The sequence below is a fragment of the Phalacrocorax aristotelis genome, chromosome Z (assembly GCF_949628215.1).
Source record: "Phalacrocorax aristotelis chromosome Z, bGulAri2.1, whole genome shotgun sequence".
Classification (NCBI taxonomy): domain Eukaryota; kingdom Metazoa; phylum Chordata; class Aves; order Suliformes; family Phalacrocoracidae; genus Phalacrocorax; species Phalacrocorax aristotelis.
In genome coordinates, this window is record NC_134311.1 from 34287891 (window position 1) to 34308190 (window position 20300).

At 41.8% G+C, this 20300-nt stretch overlaps 1 protein-coding gene across 1 annotated transcript; it reads right to left on the reverse strand.

Annotated features, from left to right (window-relative positions):
* Positions 1-910: 910 nt before the first annotated feature.
* On the reverse strand, positions 911-9150 carry NXNL2 (nucleoredoxin like 2). Its single transcript, XM_075078556.1, has 2 exons — positions 8746-9150; positions 911-1509 (listed from the first exon to the last, which is right to left on the reverse strand). The coding sequence occupies exons 1-2, from the start codon at positions 9045-9047 to the stop codon at positions 1341-1343; spliced, it is 471 nt and encodes a 156-aa protein (XP_074934657.1). The 5' UTR covers positions 9048-9150; the 3' UTR covers positions 911-1340.
* Positions 9151-20300: the final 11150 nt, after the last annotated feature.

Here is a 20300-nt window from a genome sequence, read left to right on the forward strand (position 1 = left end):
GAGAGTATGGAGTAAGGAAGACTTACACTCGGAAAAGGACCACAAAAGTAGGGAGTACTTAACCAACTTCGACATACGTAAGTTCATGGGGCCTGCTGAGTTACATTGATGGGTGCTGAGGAAGCTGGCCGATACCTTGTTAGGTTGTGTCCATTACGAGAGGTTCCTGAGACTTGAAGGGAATAAATGCCACTCCCACCTTGCTGAAGAACCAGGCCCAGAGGGTTGTGATCAGCAGCACACAGTCCAGTTGGAGGCAAGTCATCATCTTCAGGAAAACACCATTAACATTAGACACAAGAGACAGGGTGAACATAGCAAGAGAACTGAAAAGTTAATGTGTGACAGTTTTAATTTTCTCTTTTTTGGGAATGACTTGTAATAACTGAGTAACACGGACTTGAAGTGTCAGTAACGTAAGTGCTAGTAACTGGACTACTAATAATTCTGTTAAAGTCTTTCAATTCTAATCAACAAACTCTTGGCTTGCATAGGAAGTGTTTCTTCAGCTCACCCATTGAATGGATGTTTGGCCTGGGATTGGGATCATGAAGCCTGGCTATGAAATCTGAACGCAACAGGTGGTGGAGAATACAGGCAAACCAGGCTGTACTTCAGATGCCAAGATGAGCACTCACTGTAGAGAGCTGGTATTGTTTTTGATGTTTGTTTTGACAAACTCTAGCAAAAGGTGGAGATGGAAAATGCTTTCTTCTTAGACTTGACCTGACGTTAACTTGGGAGATAACAACTTGGCTTACAGTACCAAATTTAAAAATTCAGGGGTAAGGAAAACTCAGAACATAAATAAATCCCCCACAAAGTAAAATAAAAACAAATAAAAGTATTTAAAAATCATGGCATTTTCTGATTATCGTGTTAAGATAGATAAAGACCACCACTAGACACATACACTTCATAAACAGTTATTTATTAAAGCATACAAATTTGTTTTCTTAATATAATGTGCTAATCACCAGAAAAAAAACTGTCATCAAGAAAAATATAATTTTTACTATACAGATTTTGCAAAGTAGTGTTTGCATAGATCTCACAGTGCTTTATTATTACCATCTAAAACAGCCTATCCTCCTGAAGTTCTTCAGTATTATCAGGAATGCTTTGGTTCAATACTGAATATAGTAGATAGGACAATACAAATAAAATAATAATTACATTTTATGGCTTGCTTCAATAGCTAATCTTCAAGTTGAAAACAAAATTTATTTACAAGCAAAGATAAATAAGCCTTACCCTCTTGTTCTGAACAAGGCAACAATCTTTCCAGAGCTCTACAAAGTTTTCCATAATGCCTTGTCTTGCCTTCATCTGCCAACTTTTTAGCTAGAAAAATTCTGAAATATATCTGCACCCTCAAGCCAGTTTCGAAAACAGGACAGCCCTTTGTCTCTGATCTGTTTTCTTCCCTTGTCAGTAATGACTTCTCCATTTTGTTTCACAATCACCAGTTTAGGAATTGCTGTTATGTTGTATTTCTTCTTCAGATCACTGAAGGGAAAAAAATTAAAAATAAAACACACCATTAGGGAGCACTTTAAGAAAATTCCTAGTCTCTCATGAAGGGTACTCTGGTACAAGGCTGCATGGGAGAGCAGAAGCGATGAGTGCGCCTAGGCTTCCTCAGAGCTTGAGGCAGAGCGCTGTGTAGTATAGGGAGATGAACAAGGCTGCAGCTGGGAGTTTACATGGTGGAACTTAGCTCAGGGAGTTCAGAGAATTGCTGCACCCTTCCTGTAACTGCTCTTCACTGCTGCCTGCAGTCTCCACAGGAGCAGAGACTGAGTCTCAGAAACTATAGAGGTCCATGGAAGGAAAGCATGACACACCCTTCCACTTTGTTTTTACTAGCCAAAACCAGATGTTTTCTGGCTCCTTTTGACTGGACTGGAGGAGGAGCTCGCTTAAATTAGCATTAAGACATTTACTCCTTTAAAAACATGTTTAAGTGTGCGAGTCCCACATAGCTACTTCCTATAATCTCCATTGAAACACGATACATAATCCTTTAGTGTAAACAGAAGAGATTGGAGAAATGCCTTAAACTCCTTTGGTGAAACAGGCCTTCTATACACAGAAACGTAAGAAGTCGAAAGCTTTGGAATAAGGTCCACCCATCTAAGTTGCCCAAGAATAAAATTCCGACTCCTCCTCTGTCCATCATCACACAGACAATATAGTGGCCATTTCTCTATGTTAGGAAATGGGAAATCCAGATAGATTATGAATAACTCAGACTTAAATAGCCTTCTGTTCTATAACAAAACACAGTTAAAATACAGTTAAAAAACTGAAAGCCATACAGTGATGTTCCACAAATTAAATCAGGATCTACTCAAACAACTGATGAGTAGGTAACCCAGGAAAAATTAGCAAGAAGAGACTTCTGAAGGATGGAAATTTAATGGGATCAAACGCAATATACTGGAAAAATAATAAATTATTAATACTGGAAATAAAAATAACATTTGGGAGGGAAAAACCTAGAGGAGACAAAACATCCAAAGAGAAACAAAGATACTGGCTGACACTGGCACATGATAAATAACAAGGCATGACTACTAATTACACACCATGGAGATGAAAGTGCACAAATAGCAGGCTATCAGCCACATGAACTAGTAAAGTAGAATTAACTGTCTATATAAATGAGTAAGATGGAAACAAAACCAAGACGCAAAACAGGAGAGAGAATCAAAGAATATCGCATAGTAAGCCACTTCAGTTGAGTGTGACACAGGCAACAGAAATGGCAAGATGAAAAATATTTCCAAAGAAAACACCTCAACAGTTATGACACTGTCTGTTTGTTACAGGACAAGATAAGAGGAAAAGAGCAAGGTACATGGATCTATCTTTATGGAAAGATAGTATCTTCAATAGAAGAAATTCACCTTGCTTGAAAGGGGGATGGCTCGGTGAAAATGAAAGCGTAAAATTCATGACACAAATAAGCCAGGAAAAAAAACACAGGTTTGAGACAATCACTAGCACTGGCAACAACTTGACCGGAATTTTATTAATTCACAACAGAGGTAATTAAAAGATAGTCAATGAGCTCTGAGCTCCTTAAACATCTCAGTGGACATCAGATAAAATCAGAGTTAGTTGTTGAGAGTGATGCTGAACAGGATGAGCCTCAAGGGTTTCCAGAATCTCCAGAACCAGTTTGCTGCCCCAGCTCCAACTCAGAAAGAAATGCAGATAGAGAATGTCTGAGATTTCCTGTGGCGTTTATCAGGACACTGCAAAAACAAATTATTTCCAAATACATGGCAATAATAAAACCACTACTTTTATTAACATTAAATGTCCAAAGAAGCAGCAAAACCATTTGCTGAATACAAATAAGCAGGCAGGGAGATGGGTTTAGGCTGATAGTCATAAGTCAGAACCGCAACGGGGTCTTTCCCCACCCGTTCAAACTAAGCTAAAAGGTAGGAAAAGTATTACCTACCTCCTACCATATCACTTTATCCACAGATCAGCTGCAGCACACGTATTCGTTGTACTAGATATTCACATCAGAGACCCATGAAGGAAACAATCTAGATGCTAATGAACCATGTTCATTTTAGAATGCAGAAGTTAAAGTATCTTCTAGCACATGGTCCTCACAAGTGTTATTCCAAAATTTCAGCAGCAGGAATGCAAGTTATAGTGACAGACATGCTGGAATCTAACAGAAAAGTGAGGAACATAAAATCTACAGCTAAGATGCAAGTTGTGCAGTCTGAAAGAAATCCCCAGGAAGATGTAATCGGTTTGGAAGAAGAGGTCACCTGCTTCAGAAGGGGTATAAGATACAGGTTAAGTGAACTAAAATAGATCAGGTAAAAGCAACAACCTCCCCAAAACGAATGTAATCTGTTGTATGGAAAATTACCTCCCTGCACTGCATTATATCAAAGTGAGCATAAATTAAGCACCTTTAGAAGAATGAGAGGACAGAGGTGCAATAAGCAATAATGGAATAGCTGAATTCCAAAATATGGGTAGCATCACTCTCAAAACGTAAACACTAAGTGAAAATGCAGTCCCTGAGCACCATCACTACAAGCAAGAACATCTGCTGTGTGAGGTTCAAATGCCAAGGAATTCTGATGGAGTAGAGAAAAAGATTTGTAGACATTGTTACAAAAATACAAGACGTAATTTCCTGGTAATGAGGAGTCTTAAAAATAGACAAAATAAGACTTAAGTGAAATGCTGGCCCATACAAGGTGTTCCTGAAACACATCTTTCCTTCTGTATTTTTCCTTAGGAGAAGAAAAATCAAAAGGTGAAGGATACTGCTGTGCCATTATGTTGGCTGAGTAATAACATGGGAAATATTACAGAAGCAGCAATAATATGGTCTAGCAACAGGTTTGTTTCCTCAGTGAATTCTGAAATAAAAGCAAGCAACCTAGAATACCCATAGACCTTTCCCAAGTCTGTTAAAATAAGAAAAAAAACATTCCAAAGCAAGTTCATGTAGAAACCATGTAAAAGACTATCACCTCATACCACTTCTGTGACAAACAAGATGGCTGGAAGATGCATTTTACTGGTTCAGTGGACAATAAAATAGGTTGAGATACCTAACACAACTGTAGCAATCAGAGACAGAACAGTAGGAAACTGAAGGTAATTTGCTATGGAGACTGGAAGCTAACACTTTGCTTTCCTAAGGGAATGCATATATAGCTTATTCACTCCAGTGTGGCATCTTGTTTACACAGCTTCTGGGCTGAAGGTTGCTTGCATCAAAGATTTTGCTTACATTTGTGTGCAACAAGAAGGTTCAGGAACAGTTCTGCAGACAATGCTTTTTAATCAATGTGTATGTGTGTACAGGTGCTTACAGAAATGACTTTTTAAGACCTGTTAAGATCATTCTCTCCTATAGGGATCTCAAATCCTGTGACTCACCCACCCAAACTACATATGCACCACGGGACTAACTCCAATGACAATTTATGAAATCATTAACCATAAATAGAAACATCATATGTACTACAAAGGCAAACTCAAGCCTCTTACAGTAAAATACAGCAATATAACTAAGGACATTCTTAAAAATCAGTTGCCTATGTATTCCCAGGTAGGCGTAAAGGTGCTGTGCCTTACTGACTAGAAAAATCTAGGACCCCAAACAGAGAAAGCAGGAGAGGAAGCTATTATAAAAGACTGGTATGGAAGACCGAACAAGTAACCTTTATACAGATACAGAGAATCTTTTAGCCAAACCCTTTGAGATATCAGGCCTTGGCCATGTAGGTTAGAACATGAGAGGGCAGCCTTCATTGCATATGAGATACCAAAAGGATTAAATTAAGATTGAGGCAAACTGGAAATCATTGCAACTGTTAGGTCTTCTGCTTCTAATGAGAAGTCTGGATGAAAGCTTCTGAGAGCACAGCTTTTATGTTACCAGGCAGTACTGGCACTGGCTAGAATAGAGTTAATTTTCTTCATAGCAGCTTGCATGCTGCTGTGTTTTAGATTTTTTACCAAAACAGTGTTGGCCACACACTGATGTTTTAGATGTTTTGGAGCAGGGCTTACACAGAGTCAAGGCCTTTTCCACCTCTCACCTCACCCACCAGTGAGGAGGCTAGGGGTGCACAAGAAGCTGGGAGGGGACACAACCAGGACAGCTGACCCCAGCTGACCCAAGGGATAACCCACACCATATGCCACTGTGCTCAGCCATAGAAGCTGAAGAAAGGAGGAGGAAGGGACTGACACTTGGAGTTAGGGCATTTGTCTTCCCAAGCAACTGTTACACATGATGAAGCCATGCCATCCTGAAAATCGCTAAACACCTGCCTGCCAATGGGAAATAACAAATGAAGTCCTTATCTTGCTTCGCTTGTGTTCACCTCTGCATTATCTATTGAACTGTCATTATCTCAACCCACAAGTTTTCTCACTTTCACCCCTCAGATTCTCTCCCCCATCCCACCAGGCAAGGAGTGACCCAGCAGCTGACTGGGGCTCTCCTGCCTACCAGGGCTAACTCACAACACGGTGAGTGTTTTTATATAAGGGTTTAAGATCTATACACAAGAGGGTTTTAGAGACGTAGACAACATGGGGCAAAGTTAATACCATATTGGGAACATAAATGGTACATTTTATACGTTCATGTAATGTGATATCTAACAACATTTGAATTTTAACAGCCCTGACTTGGAAACACTTTCACTTGAAAGGGATAGACACCTTGCTAATCGCCTTCTAGCAGTACACTCTAATACACAGCTGCATCTCTACTTTTAGCTGCAAACTTTCTGCATTGTTAAGCGTTAGTCACATAAACAAGCACATCATATGGATGGGATTCAATCTGCAAGTGTTTGTTGAGATTTTGGGATAGCAGTCTAAAAAGACTAAACACAGGCAATAGCTCTTAACTGCTCAGATACTTTACTCTTCTCCTTCTCTGCCTTCCTTTTTAACTGTCCCCTCTCCCCCCAGTATTCCTGTAGGTGCAAATCGACCCTCACACCTAATGCCTTTTCTACATAATCTATGAAAGAGCAACCAACTTAAATTATTTACAACGGAACTTTTAAAATATTCATGAATAATACATGTTAATAAATCTCTGAATGTTAGTAAACGTTAATGATCAAATTATTAATTGATGTTATTCACTTTTAAAATGTATATTCTTTCTTAGAACTAGTACGTAGCCAGAATTATAGTTTGGTTTAGCAAACACACATCCGTCTGCTCCAAGTCTGCAATGATTCACCAGTATCCCTGAAGCCAAACTACCAGTTAATTCAATCTAAGCACCTTGACCATCTCCTCACAGCCCTTTATTGTTATATGCAAGAAACACAACTTCAAAAACATTGCCTTTTCATATCCCTCCGCGCTTTGTTCTTCAGTAAGCCACTTCAAACACTACGACCTCGCAGCTATCCGTGACAGGACAAGCCATGTTTCTCTACAGGATCCTGAAGGGTGTTATGAACTGCCACAGAAAGGCCAATTAAACTGTCTGTGTACCTCATGACTTGGGCGAGAGCAGAGTCAGAAATAGACCCCTAATCCACAGAGGCTGAAGCCCTAAGCACATTCGCTGGACGCAGTAACTTCCAGTGCTACGTTTCTGTCAGGAAATTTGCCGGAGTTCTATCAGGATTAGTAGTTACCAAATACAATTACTGCCTGGGGCGGCTTTTGGAGAACGATGGAAAACAGACCTCCTATTTCAATCTATTTTTAAGTCAATGGAAACTGTCGTTAAAAAGGCCTAACATCAATTGGCTGCTGACATCCAGGAACGAGCAAAGTTAGGATAAAATGGTTCCCCGCTTCACATTGTTTGCTCTTGAGGATATCAAAGTGCAGTGACAAAACACGATTAGTAAACCTGCTCCACGGTGAGTGAGTAGCTAGGGTGCTACACAGCTCTATCCCAGGTAGCACACAGGGATGGATCTAGCGTTAAATGAATGCTGCAAGTTACTAGAAGCACTAGAATAGAGTTTTTTGTTAGAAGAGCAAATCTTGCTCTGAGTTTAATTACCCAGTCTATGTTTAAAAGTCACACAAACTCCTTGACTTTGGTGACATCTGTAACAGTATTTTCCACAATCTACTTATGCATTATTTAATGGGGGAAAAAAATTCCTTTACCAATATTTACACATATTTTAAGTAAGTCTCCATTTATAGGCATTTAATTGGCCCTAAACATCTTACCTGAGCCCCTTAATTCCAATTTCTACTTCTTAATATGAGCTAAATCATATTTCTGACAGTCATCCAAATGAATCTGCACCCCTGACTTAGACCATCAAAACAGTTCTTGGTATTATCCTTCACCCTATAACTTACACATGGTCACGTCCTTTCCTTCTGTTGTTTTGCTGAGTAAGCTGCCTACAGGAATGCCCCTTTAGAAAGCTATCGGCAGAAGAATTTTACATCCCAGCTGCATATGCATTTGCCACAGCTGAACTCAGGCGGTTATTACATTTCTTTTCCACCTAGCTCACCTGTACCTGTCTGAAATGCTTCCTACTTTGCTCTGCTCTTCTCTAACTTGCTCAGCTATGAGTTTTGCTGCTTCTTCATTTACCTTTTTTCCAGAGCATTACGAAGCTAGACAACCCAGAACAACCTTAATAACAGCTACTGCTCTACTGAAAAACAATCACTTGATCCGTTTGCCCTTAGCCTGCTTTTGACAGACGAATTCTTGTTAATTCTTGGGGTCTTTATTAGCCCTCCCTCAAAGATCTTTTAAACCTTAAGTTAAGCACGCAAAACTCGTTCTCCTTCATCGCGTCTTTACAGACAGACGGCACAGGCTAAAAGCCAAGTTACTTCTCCGCAGCGAGTCAGCCACTCGCGTAACGTTAGTCCGTGGCACAGCTGCGTGGGGATGGCAGGGGGAGGCAGCTAGCGGCCCCCGCCGCTCGGCGGGGAGGCGGGAGGCAGGGCTGCGCCCCGGCGGGCCGGGCACAGCACGGCTGCACCGGGCGCAGCCCCTAAGGGAAGACGCTGCGACCGGGATTTGAGAGCGTCCCAGGGGAAGGGAAGGAGCGGACGGAGAGGGCAGGCGGCGGTCCCCGGGAGCTTTTGTACCAGAGCCTTCCCCGGAGCCTTCCCCGTCCCGCCGCAGAGCTCCCGCCCCCCGGAGGACGAGGCGGGGAGGCAGGCGCCTGCCCGGCGGGGGCAGCCCCGGGCCCGGGGGTCGCTGCCGCCGCCGGCGGTACTCACTGCTTGTAGGGGTCGTGGAAGGGCAGCGCCAGCCAGTCCCCGTGCATGGCGCGCATATAGCCCGACATCTCGTCGGCGCTGTGGTCGGAGGAGATGAAGACGACCTCGAAGGGGGCGGGTGGCTGGGTCTCCTCCAGCAGCTCCGTGTAGAAGTCGCAGAGGACGGGGGTGAAATCGCGGCACGGCGAGCACCAGCCGGCGGAGAAGTACAAGCCCACGACCTTGTTCTGCAGGGCCTCTTCGGGGTCCACGCTGCGGCCGTCCCTGCCGACCAGGAGCCGCCCGCTGAACACATCCACCATGCTGCTGCCGGCTGGCCCCCCGCGGGACGCAGCGGAAGGACAGATGGCACTAGAGGCTGCCAGCCCAGTCGGTCCCCTCCAACCCCCCGACCTCCCCTCAGCCCGCCCCGGCAGCCCTGAGCTCGGCGCCGCTTTTGTAGCCGCCCGCCACCGCCCGGCCCGCGCGCCGCTGACTGACAGGGGCACTCGCCAATGGCCCCGTCGGTGGCGGGGCGGGGGGGCGCGGGGTAGTCCGCGAAAGCTCCGCGCTTTTTTTCCCCCCCTTTTTTTCTTTAAGAGTTTCCGAAAGTCCAGGTGGCGGCTGGAGGGCTCACCCTGCCCAGCCCCATCGGCTGAGGCAGGTGGCCGAGGCAGGGGTCGGCAGGCGCAGGGGGCTCCTCGTGAGGGGAGCGGCCCTCGCCTCGCCCCTCACCGGGGCCTGCGTTAGCGCCTTGCGAGGCGGCGGCACACAGCCAGGGGTTTGGTGGTCTCTTCCCTTCTTCCTCTAAGTGCCAAATCGCCTTTTTGAGAAGGCTTACTGAAGACACGGAACTTTTAATGAGTTTAAACAGTAATCACCTTAACACCAACGTCAGCCTTCCGCAGCTTGTCATGGATTTCACCTCTCTCCCCTCCTGAAGTTCTTGGCACAAGGCTTCCTCAGCATACTGCTGACGTATGGCACTGAATTTTTTTCCTAGCATGGAAAAATCAGCTGAATTCTGGATGTAAAAGAGGCTGCCTATTCTCCATCCAAGCAGAGAAGGAATCCTCATTTTATTCCAGCGCATTTATCATGTGTTCGGGTTAATTAATGCTTTTTTTTTCCCCAGCATCAGCTGGAGTTGGAAATTAATACTTATAGCACTGTGTTACAAACATGCAATCTCTTTTCAGCCCAAAACACTTACAAAAAGGAAAACGAAAGATGCTTTGGCTGTAGGAGACTTAAATTACAGTTTAGTTGAAGGATTATGGTAGGGTAATAACCACACCTGGAATAATGGCCCGTTTTCATTAATCACACAATATCCAAACAAAAGAGTATGTTAAGCAAAAAATTATCAATATCCCCAAGTTATACTGGATACTTCAGGCCTAATCATGGAGCCACCATAGAAAATATTTCACATTAAAACTGTATATACAAATGCATTCTAGGCTTTTACTATTTTGTTGGTCCTCCTTTTTTTAAGGTGCAGCTCCTCAAAAATCTGTCGATTTTATTTTAGGAAAAGGCAGAGTTGTGACAAGTATGATTCAAATATGGAACACTAGATTGGAACTAATGCAAGTCATGGTGAGTGCTTGGTTAGGTAAATTCATAGTGAAATGAAGTCCAATTTCTACATACGACCACCTACTGACCACATAGCATGCACTGTAAGAACTGCAATACTTGAAGTCAACAGTTCAAATGTTCAAAAGTGACATATAAAACAACGTAATCCTCCCACCTCTCACATTTCCCATCAATCCTTTCTCAAGGTTTCGGATGCTGTTTTGTGCTGCATACACCCTTCAGACTTCCACCTGATGTCAGAAATAGGAGACAAAAGGAGCTGTGAAAGGTTCCCTGTTCTTAAAACAGCACAGAAGGCAAGTGCAGCTCACCTGAGCCTTCAGATTTGCCACGCTGTCTGCCTTTGTGAGACCACTTGTGAAACAGGATGGAGTCGGAGCCTTTGGAGCCTGTCAAGTCACAGGAAAATGGAGAAAAGTTTCCATATAATTTCAGGCTACTGTAGGTTTGTTATTGATATTCCTATCAATTTCTCTTTCAACCAGTAAAAGCATATTTTCTCAGGTATTTTAAACCAAAGCAATGACCCAAGGAACTTGAAACCATCTCGCCTCTACTGGTTAGGAAGCTGGTTAGCCAGCTACAGTACTGTTCCATGGGAAAAGGACAAACTGAGACTGCCTTTGAGGCCTCTGGGCATGCAGGGAAGAGTTCCCAGCTACCTACAGCTCCACAGGGAGACAGAGCTGGATGCACAGGGTACACAAGGTTTAGCTTATAGTTGTCTGTCCTAAGCTTGTTGACAACTGTAACAAGCAAAGAAGCAAGTCCGAGCTGACAGGGAGTACAGCAGCTCTCCGAAAGCCTGTCTGCATGGAAAGAAACTGCCGATTTTTACCTCTTATAGTTCCTGTAACTGGTAAAAAGAATGATCTTGTATATAAGAAGATAACTGTACTACCTTCTGTAAATTGTTTTAGTTTGGGTATGCTTCCCCCTTCCCTAAGCATATAAACAAGAAGATGCAATAAAAGTTTAAAACACATGTAAAAGTAGTAAAAAAACTAGTAAAAGACTATGGCTGGAGCCACACCCTCTCTACACAGATGGCAGGCAGATGCACACATACTAGCTTGTGAAGAAAATTATGAATTATTGGCTGATGTGCTCCAGATCATAAGTCTCAATGCCAGTGATACTAAAGATCTTGAAGCTATTTAAGGAATAGCTACTAAGCATAAGAAACCAGATACATTCTTCAGGGAAGCTTAAGGAGATCCACTTTTTCAGGACATCACAGATTCTGTGGAAATGCTGCATATCACAAAAGATCTTATCTTGCACCTGCTTTTGATTGGACTCAAAGACAGTTCTCAGTGACACTAGCATGGAGCAATATAAAAAGTTTAATTTTATGATTTACATGAAGGAGGCTAGAGCCTGGTTTGGCTACAAATATTATCTAGGACTATTCTCGTTAGAGGTGTTAACACTACCATGATTTGTACCATTCCCTAATCTCCACTTGGACTGATAGTAATGGAGCTTTTTGTACAGAACATGTGGTCCTTCCTCAAGGGAGTGTATTAGCTCTGAGGTGACACTATCAGAAAGGTTGTAAATAATATTCATCCAGTGGAAGCCTCTGGGGAATTCCAGGGTAAAATAATTCAGATAAAAACTCCCCACCACAAAATATTGCATTTCTGATTTTGCTAGAAAACAAGCTTTTCATTATTGAATTTACTATATTATTTTAATGTACCAGTACTTAGTTCTGCCTTTTAATCTAAAAGCAGGACTATCAGTTTATTTGTACTCACATACCCTTGTGTGTTTTGCTTCAGTTAACATTGAAGTTAATTACATATCCAGGTTTTGACAAGCAAATGAGAATTTAAAAAAATATATTAAAATCTTGCATCAATAAAGGCATGTTTTCAATGACATAGGGCAGCATGCTGAGTAAGAGACAGGAAATGAAATGGAAGTAAAAAATGTTGAAACTTGCTAACTCCTATGTAATATACTATATGCTCAAGGCAGTGTAATCCCAAAACTTCTGGTGGCAGAGCTAATGTCTCTATAGGACATATACAAGTTAAACTAGGAGGAGATTCTAGACACCTGTCCCAGTCTTTAACAAACATACCCTTCACTCTCTCCCTTGTGCACCTTTTCCATAGCTGGCACTGTTCCAAGTAGTAAAGGATTTGATCCAACAGGCATTTGCAACAAGCAGTCTTTTACGAGTACAATTATAACTCACAGTATATGCGTGATATTGGAGTGTTAAGTGAAAAGGTATTAAAGACAAGGTTTCAATCTGCTTATAATCCTGCAGGAAATGCACACCTGTATAACATAATTGATGTTGACAAGTCATATATACGTACAGTGAAGCTGCAAGACAAACGATGATTAAATGTACTCAAAGGAGAGTGCTACGTGGATAAGGGCTTGTTGGAACCGTGTTCAATTTAATCATTAGCACACCACCTACTTAATTTTACTCTAATTAAAAAACAGAAGTGACAAACCTAATCAAGATAAATTTTGGTTGGGCAAAACTATATGGAATGCAGTCAGATTAGAAACTGACCTTGGACAACCCTATTATGTGCGTGTGTGTATGCTAGCCAGCTGGAAAAGCGGGCCCCAAAGGAGACATCAAGGAAAGGAACACAGAGTACAGGAAACATACCAGTGGATTAAAGAGTTAAATATATAGCAAACATTAATGCAACTAGATGAAATACTTGTTTTTTAATTCACTTTCACAGTACCTATCAGTATGCTTTACAGAAGAGAGTTACTATGATATGAGTTAACAATGAGAAAACAGGTAAAATTACTTTCCATGGTGTAAACGGTGACTCACAAGAGAGAAGGAAAGAAAACTTCTTCGTCTCAACCCAATACATGAACCAATGAGCTGTGAAAAGAGACCAGTGTACAAAGAAATACTGAGCCAAAAAAACCCTCAATTTTACCATACACAATCTGCCAACTAAAACAGTTGTTGAGTATTCATAGCACTGCTTAGAGATGCTACATTTGGTACGCTGTTCCCTCAGCTGGGATCAGGAGACCCAAACACACAGGTCATTATTACATGGTCAGCAGTAATACAAATACTTAGTGAATGTTCCTTCAGTGTTCTTGGATCTACATTCCTTATGTTACCTCCAAAGACAAAAGAAATAATATATTTTTTTCAGTTAGGAAATTTAACCAAATAAGTACTGCATAGGTTCTTTAAATTACAATTTTATTACTGTTATTCAAACTGCCTAGTGCCTAACGACATACTGCAGACATCAAAGGCTAGCTGTAAGGGAATCTTGCTTACCCTGGATAAAAGAGATACTGGAATGTAACTTATCATTCTTGCTACAAAGAGATCCAGCACTGAGTCAGGACTGAATAAGAGCTGTAACAACTACTAATTAACCAAAACATTTTAGTACAGAACGTACTGTTTAGGTAAGGAATATCCCATTTTTTGAAGCAAGAGAAGGTTAAAAATAACAGGTAATAATTATTATAGATAATTATTGTTATACTAACACTTGAAACATACCCCTGGGTCCCAGCTTAATATGCATTCTTGGTGTAAATAGCACAGACAGCAAGGGGGAAAGAATGCCATTACAAAGACTTATAAATTAGCTGGATTTGAGAGATTGCAAGGAATTTTTTATTTTAATCAGGAAATACCTAAGCCTATTAATAGATTCAAACTGAGCAAGAAATCTGTCATAAAAAGTGCAACAACTAGGGCTACATTCTTTGCAATTCGAACCCTTGTCCGAATTGCTCAGATAATTTCAAACCCTTGTTCCCTGGGTTTGAAATTATGGTAGTGCTGAACAATTGCATACCTTTGCTATTTCCACAAATTTCTTCTTGCAGTATGAAAAGCCTGCTTCAACCATCCTTTGTGTCTAACTCCATCCTGGCTAGTGTGTATCAAATTGCCAAATAGCGTTAGATAGTCTAAATATCAGCGCCATAGCATTTCTGACTTCCAAACAGGTACAACAGGGAAGCAATTCAGAATCATCTAACACAGCAGCAGTAGCAGCATGGCAACAAGGAACAACATTTGTGCCTGCAGCAGTGGAAAAATACTGAAATAAAATTCTGCTTGAGTTCATCTGAGTTCAGACACTCTTTCCTCTTCACTCTTTAGCCTTTTGGCAGGGTAATGTAATTAAGTAGGCATTTTTTTGTGACGAGACCTCTGACTAGTTGCATCCCTTTCAGGGTCAGAATCACCCAACATTAGATCCTGCATTTTTGTGCCCTATGAGAAGTATAAGGCTGCGTGGACTTCCTGCAGAATCCAGCTTAGTCCTCTACAGTCACTAGCAACCACCATCTAATCCTATTTGTTCCCAGAGCTTTTGATGGAAGGAGGAGGCCTGATTGTCACAAGGTCTCTGTCACAAGAGGGAGTTTGGAGTTTTGGTGGTAGTTTCAGTTGCTTTGTTTAAGTAATTTTTAATTTTACTTTAAGTAAATGGCCTCCACTATGTGAAAACATCCTTTTTTGGCAAAATTTGAAAAACTGGCCTCGGTCATGGAAGGGACGGCCTGCATCTACTCCTGCCAATCTTGTTAGCACCCTCTATTCTAGCTAGATTGACTTCAAATTATTTAATTAATCCAAGCATTTCAGGTGATCATTCACAGTATTAGTTCTGATGAGTTGAAAGAGTTTTATTCTTTAAAATATAAGGATTATATTCTTATTTATAGAAGGGGAGATGACACTACTAAAAAGCTTGTAATGTATAATGTATAATTTCAGCCTAATAACTTTTTTTTCCAGCTTCATCTTTAAAAGAGATACTTGAAAGGACCTATTGTTTTGTTAGATTATTATGTTCACTACAGATTCATAGTGTGCAAGACCAACACAGACAGAGCGCGCTCGGAGTACTCAGCTTTGTTTTGTATTGCCCCTGTTCCAGTTTCCCACCGTATACCCTTCTTCACAATCAAATAAAGGAAATCGTCCTGGGGGAAAAAAAGCCAAGCCAACATAAGTGTTACAGGGCTGAAAGCTAGAGTATTTTTCTACGAATCAGCAAGCTGCCAGTGCAGCTATGTTGCAGCTGCTAGTAGGAGCTCTTAACAGGAGTTCTGGCAGACCACATTGACCCCACTGCAGTTGCTTGTCTCGGGCATTTGCAGATACTCTCCAGGGAGAGTTTTCTGTCTAGCGTGCTCATTTTCATAAGGAATCTCTGGTTTTGCTGTTTGCATAAAGGGAATGTTATTTTAAGGCTGGGATTCACTGTCATTTGTATTGTACCTGCTTTATCTAATCGCTATGAAATCCCAGAGACCTTCCCCTTGCACAGACATTTCCAGAATACATGCCATTCCCTAGCCTTTAGTCTCATGCTCTCTAATTTTAAAACCATAATTAGAAGCTAAGTCAGTTAAAACATGGTGTGCTTTTTATACTGAGAGAGAAATATCATCAGAAAATTGGCATAGGTTGAAAGCTCTGCTACAGAAAGAAAAAGCCTAGGAAAAGAAAACCTGCTCCTTTGGTTGAACATGGGTTAAGAAAAGAGTGATTTATTTTAGAGCTCTGAAATGACATTTAACTTGGAAGAATGAGAGATGTCAAAGACTCAGGTGTCACCTGCAAGTCTCTCTGCCTCATTAAATTTGATTTTCATATAACCACATAATTTTCAATTACATACAAAATTATCATAGCCAAGGGGAAAAAAAACATTCATACACAACATTGTTGAGTAGAATAAATCCTTTTGCTATTGTGGCCGGTTAACCTTGCCTGGCTGCCAGATGCCTAACCAGCTGCTCTCTCAATCTCCCTCCTGAACAGAACAGGGGGAGAAAGTATGAGAAAGTACATCAGTTGAGATAAAGACAGAGAGGTTGCTTACCAGCTGCCACCACAAGCAAGACAGACTCGACCTGGGGAAAATTTATTGGCAATTAAAAATAGAGTAGGACAGTGACAAAAAAACCACAAAACCAAAAGTACCTTCCTCCTGCCCACCTCTTCTTCCCAGGCTCAACTTCACTCCTGGATCTTCTACCTCTTCCGTGCCTCCCTGAGCAGTGCAGGGAGCTGGAAAATGGGATGACACTCCATCTCTGCTGCTTCTTCCTCTTCACACTTCTCCCCTGCTCCAGTGAGGGATCTCTCCCATGGGATACAGTTCTTTATGAACTGCTCCAGCATGGGTTGTTTCCATGGGGTTCCTTCAAGAACAGACTTCTTCAGTGTGGGCTGCAGCTCCTGGCAGAATACCTGCTCCTGCGTGGGCTCCTTTCAATGGTTCCTGCCAGGAGCTTGCTCCAGCATGGGTTCTCCATGGGCTGTAGCTTCCTTCGGGGCACGTCCACCCGCTGTGGTGGAGTCCTCTGCAGGCTACAGGTGGACATCTGCTCCAGAATGGTCCTCCATGGGCTTCAGGGGGCCAACCTGTCCAGCACGGTCTTCTCCAGGGGCTGCAGGGTAATCTCTGCTCTGGTGCCTGGAGCACCTCCTCTTCCACACTTCATGGACCTCGGCGTCTGCAGGGCTGTTTCTCTCACATTTTTCTCACTCCTCTCTCACAGCTGCTTGTACCGTCTGCTTTCCAGAGATGCCACCAGCTTAGCTGGTGGGCTCAGCCATGTCCTGCAGTGGGTCTGCTGGGGCTGGCTGTGTCCAACACAGGGGCAGCTGCTGGCCTTTTCACACAAAGGCCACCCCTACAGCCTTCTTGCTGCCAGTACCTTGCCATGTACACCCAATAGTTATTTTAAATTCTTGCATCGCAAGAATAACTTCATCCCAAAACCTGCTCTATGGCTGAATTGTTATATTTAGATGAGAAATTATTTGAGCTTAATCATCTTTATCTTCTTCATATTCAAGAAATCATAAGCCTGTTAACTCTGAAAACAGGCTGCTCCAGGGTCGGTTCTGGGGCTAAGCCACAGAAACAGATCACTGCAAACAGGATGCTGCGAAGGGGCAGAAAGTCAGGCCCAGGATGCAAGGACCAGGAAGCACTACAGGTCATTTGCCACTAAAGGGCAGATCTGTTGTCTGCATAGACAGGGAATAAAGTTTTAAAGAAGCCTCAAAGCATAAGACTTCAATGTTCACATTGAAACCACATCACATTATGCCTGTGAGATGGACTTGGACCTTGAAAACAAGTAACAGCCTTAGAATGGGACAAGACTCCCCCCGTACCACAGCATCAAGACAGAGCCTTCCTTACTTGTTGCTAATCACCTTGCAAAGAGAGCGCTATAGTGTGGGACAGGACCAAAGTTAAGCTGGCCCAGTGATTAAAGGATTATTGCTTCAGAACAAAGTATTTATGTTCTTATAGCTATGGCAGAGAACCGAGTAAAAAGTGGGTTCAGTTGCTGCTGTCAGAGCCTGCTGCCTGACTGCTACCGCGAAGGGCAGTTCAGGATTTTAGATGGCTGGCCAGGAGACCTCCTCTTCACTCCACTGCACCATTTTCTCTGGTGGTTATTCTGCACCTTTACCCTGCCAAGTAGCCATTCAAGATTAATGATTAATCCCAGTAAGAAAACCAAAACAAAATAACACAAACCAAAACAAACCTTGAAATTTCATTAGTTATTCCTAAGATGTTTGCCAGTGATACAGTCAGATAATTTACGGAGAAGCAGAGGTATCTACAGATTTCAAATTTCTGTCTTCAGCAGCACAGTGCACATTCCCCTCTGTTCTTTATGGACTCAGGTGGACAAAGTCACCATCATCGCTTATCTTCGCAATTTAGAACCTAAGTTGACCGCAAAAAAAGGTTTTTACTCCACAGAGGTGCATCACAGCACAGAGCACGAAGTAAAAAATGGTTTTCAGGATAGGACCACGTGCATCACAGGTTTTCTAGAGTGAGATTTTTAGCACTCTTCAAGCATTTTCCTTCCTTCTTTCGACACACAACTGACGGTATTCTATAAAACTCTCAGGCAATCCAGATGTCTTTTTTCACACTTTCAGATTATCTGCAAGAGTGTGATTTGTTAGTAATAATCACTAGCAATTTTAGGTAGTTGGAAGTTTGTAATTTGCAAGAGTGTTATTTGCTGAAGTAAAAATTCAGAATTTGGAGCACAAATTACATTAATTTGGGCCATTTGCCTGCATAATTTGGTTATGTTTTAAATACGAGATTTTCCTAGGCAATAATTAATCTTAATTTTCTTTTCTCTCCAGTAAAACCTAATACATTGTTTTTATTATATGAGCGTCCTCTTGGTTAGTCTTACTTTCATTCATTCTTTTGGAATGAACTCTTATTCTCAGCTCGTGATCAGTAGATGCTGGGTCCATTTTTGTTTTTCCCTACCACCAGAAATTCTGAATCAAAGTGGTTAGCTTTTCCACCTCCTTTTTCCAGAAAACTACACCCACCATAACTCCATTTTTTCATCCCACAGTCAATTTCAAAGGCGACTACATACCATTTATAGCTAGTTGGTGCAGCAGGACTAAAAATCATCAGCCCAAAACCCTGTTGAGTGGAATTTATATGGATCTTACCTTTCCCTTCTCATATTTGAAGGGCTAGCTGCCCTGTCACTGAGCGGTCTTCCACACAAACATTAAAAAAAGCCTCCCGCCTCCCAAAATAGTGGCCATTTACATGAAATCACTTTAGCATATGCCTCTCAAATGTCAGATCTGGGTTGAATATTCTCAAGAAGTAACAAAAGTTTGTGCAAATCAAAGTAAATATGCCACGTCCATTACTAAAGTCAGCTTTGAGCAGGTCAGTCTTTAGCGCAGAGACCTGTGAACAACATGGCACCAAAATGCATCAAAACGTTCAAAGAGGACGTGTAAAAGTCAGATTCCACTGAATACAAGTAAATTTAAGGATTAAGTGCACAGGTAGGGAGTGGATGGAACCAGTGCCAAAACATACAGGTTTTTTTTAACTGTCAGGCTACAAAAGCGTTTACACAAATTGTGTACAAGTGAAGTTATGCAAAACATAACTGATTTAAGAAAAATAATGTGCAGATGCCTGTAATTAACATGCAAGTAGAACAGGGGAGTGTTCAGTATCCACCACCTTATTTACACTGCTGAGACCCCGGCTGCTTTCTGTTGTGCATACACAGCTGTACATTGTGCATGTGCAGCTCTGCGCTCTGAATTTGGAAGAGGAATCAAGGAATTCACAGGGCAGCAAACTGTTAAAATGTCAAGAGCAGAGCCTCAAAAAAATACTTAGTAGACTGATAGCGTTCCCAGGCTGCCAGTCCTGAAATGAATTACAATGTCAAAGTAGTGATACTGGCAGAGAAGAGAGCCAAGTGATGTTACGTGCCAAGGCAGGAACCTACTGCAGAAGAGTTTGAAGAAAAGTTTAAGTTGTGCAAAAATAGTGAAAAATCTGTTATTATGCAGTGCTTGAGGATGAAAGTACATACCTGTCATTTCCTTAACATGTTCATACTTCTCCTTTTAGACTTTAACGATCTTAAATTGCAGCAGCCCAACCTCCTCCAAAATACTCTTACTAAAGCTTATCCTTTCTTCAAAGCACCGACATTTGAGCTGCCTGTAAATGATCTCCTAAGTAACCAGCTTTCAAGGGCAGCTTCCTTACTGCAGTAACAGCGAACAAAAATGTCTTGTTTTCATAAGGCTCCTTCCTCTTTGAACAGAAGAAAGATGCTACAAAACTGAGGTTGGCTTATCAGCTGTAATACAGGACAGGTTCAGGCATTAGATACACTAACATTTTATGACTATTTTTAACTACAATTTAATGTAGCATCTGCTTTTTGGATGTGATGCTCTTGCTAAAGCAAAGTCTTGAGACTGTCCATAACCTGCAGATGTACACAATATAAATCTTCACCAGGACCAGTCTCTCTGGCAATACGCTACAATAAACAGGACACTGAACTAAGGGAACTGAAGAGGCTTGGGTATTCACCCCAATTGCATGCTGGCATGCTCCATGATCTTCAATATACATCTAATGAGTTTG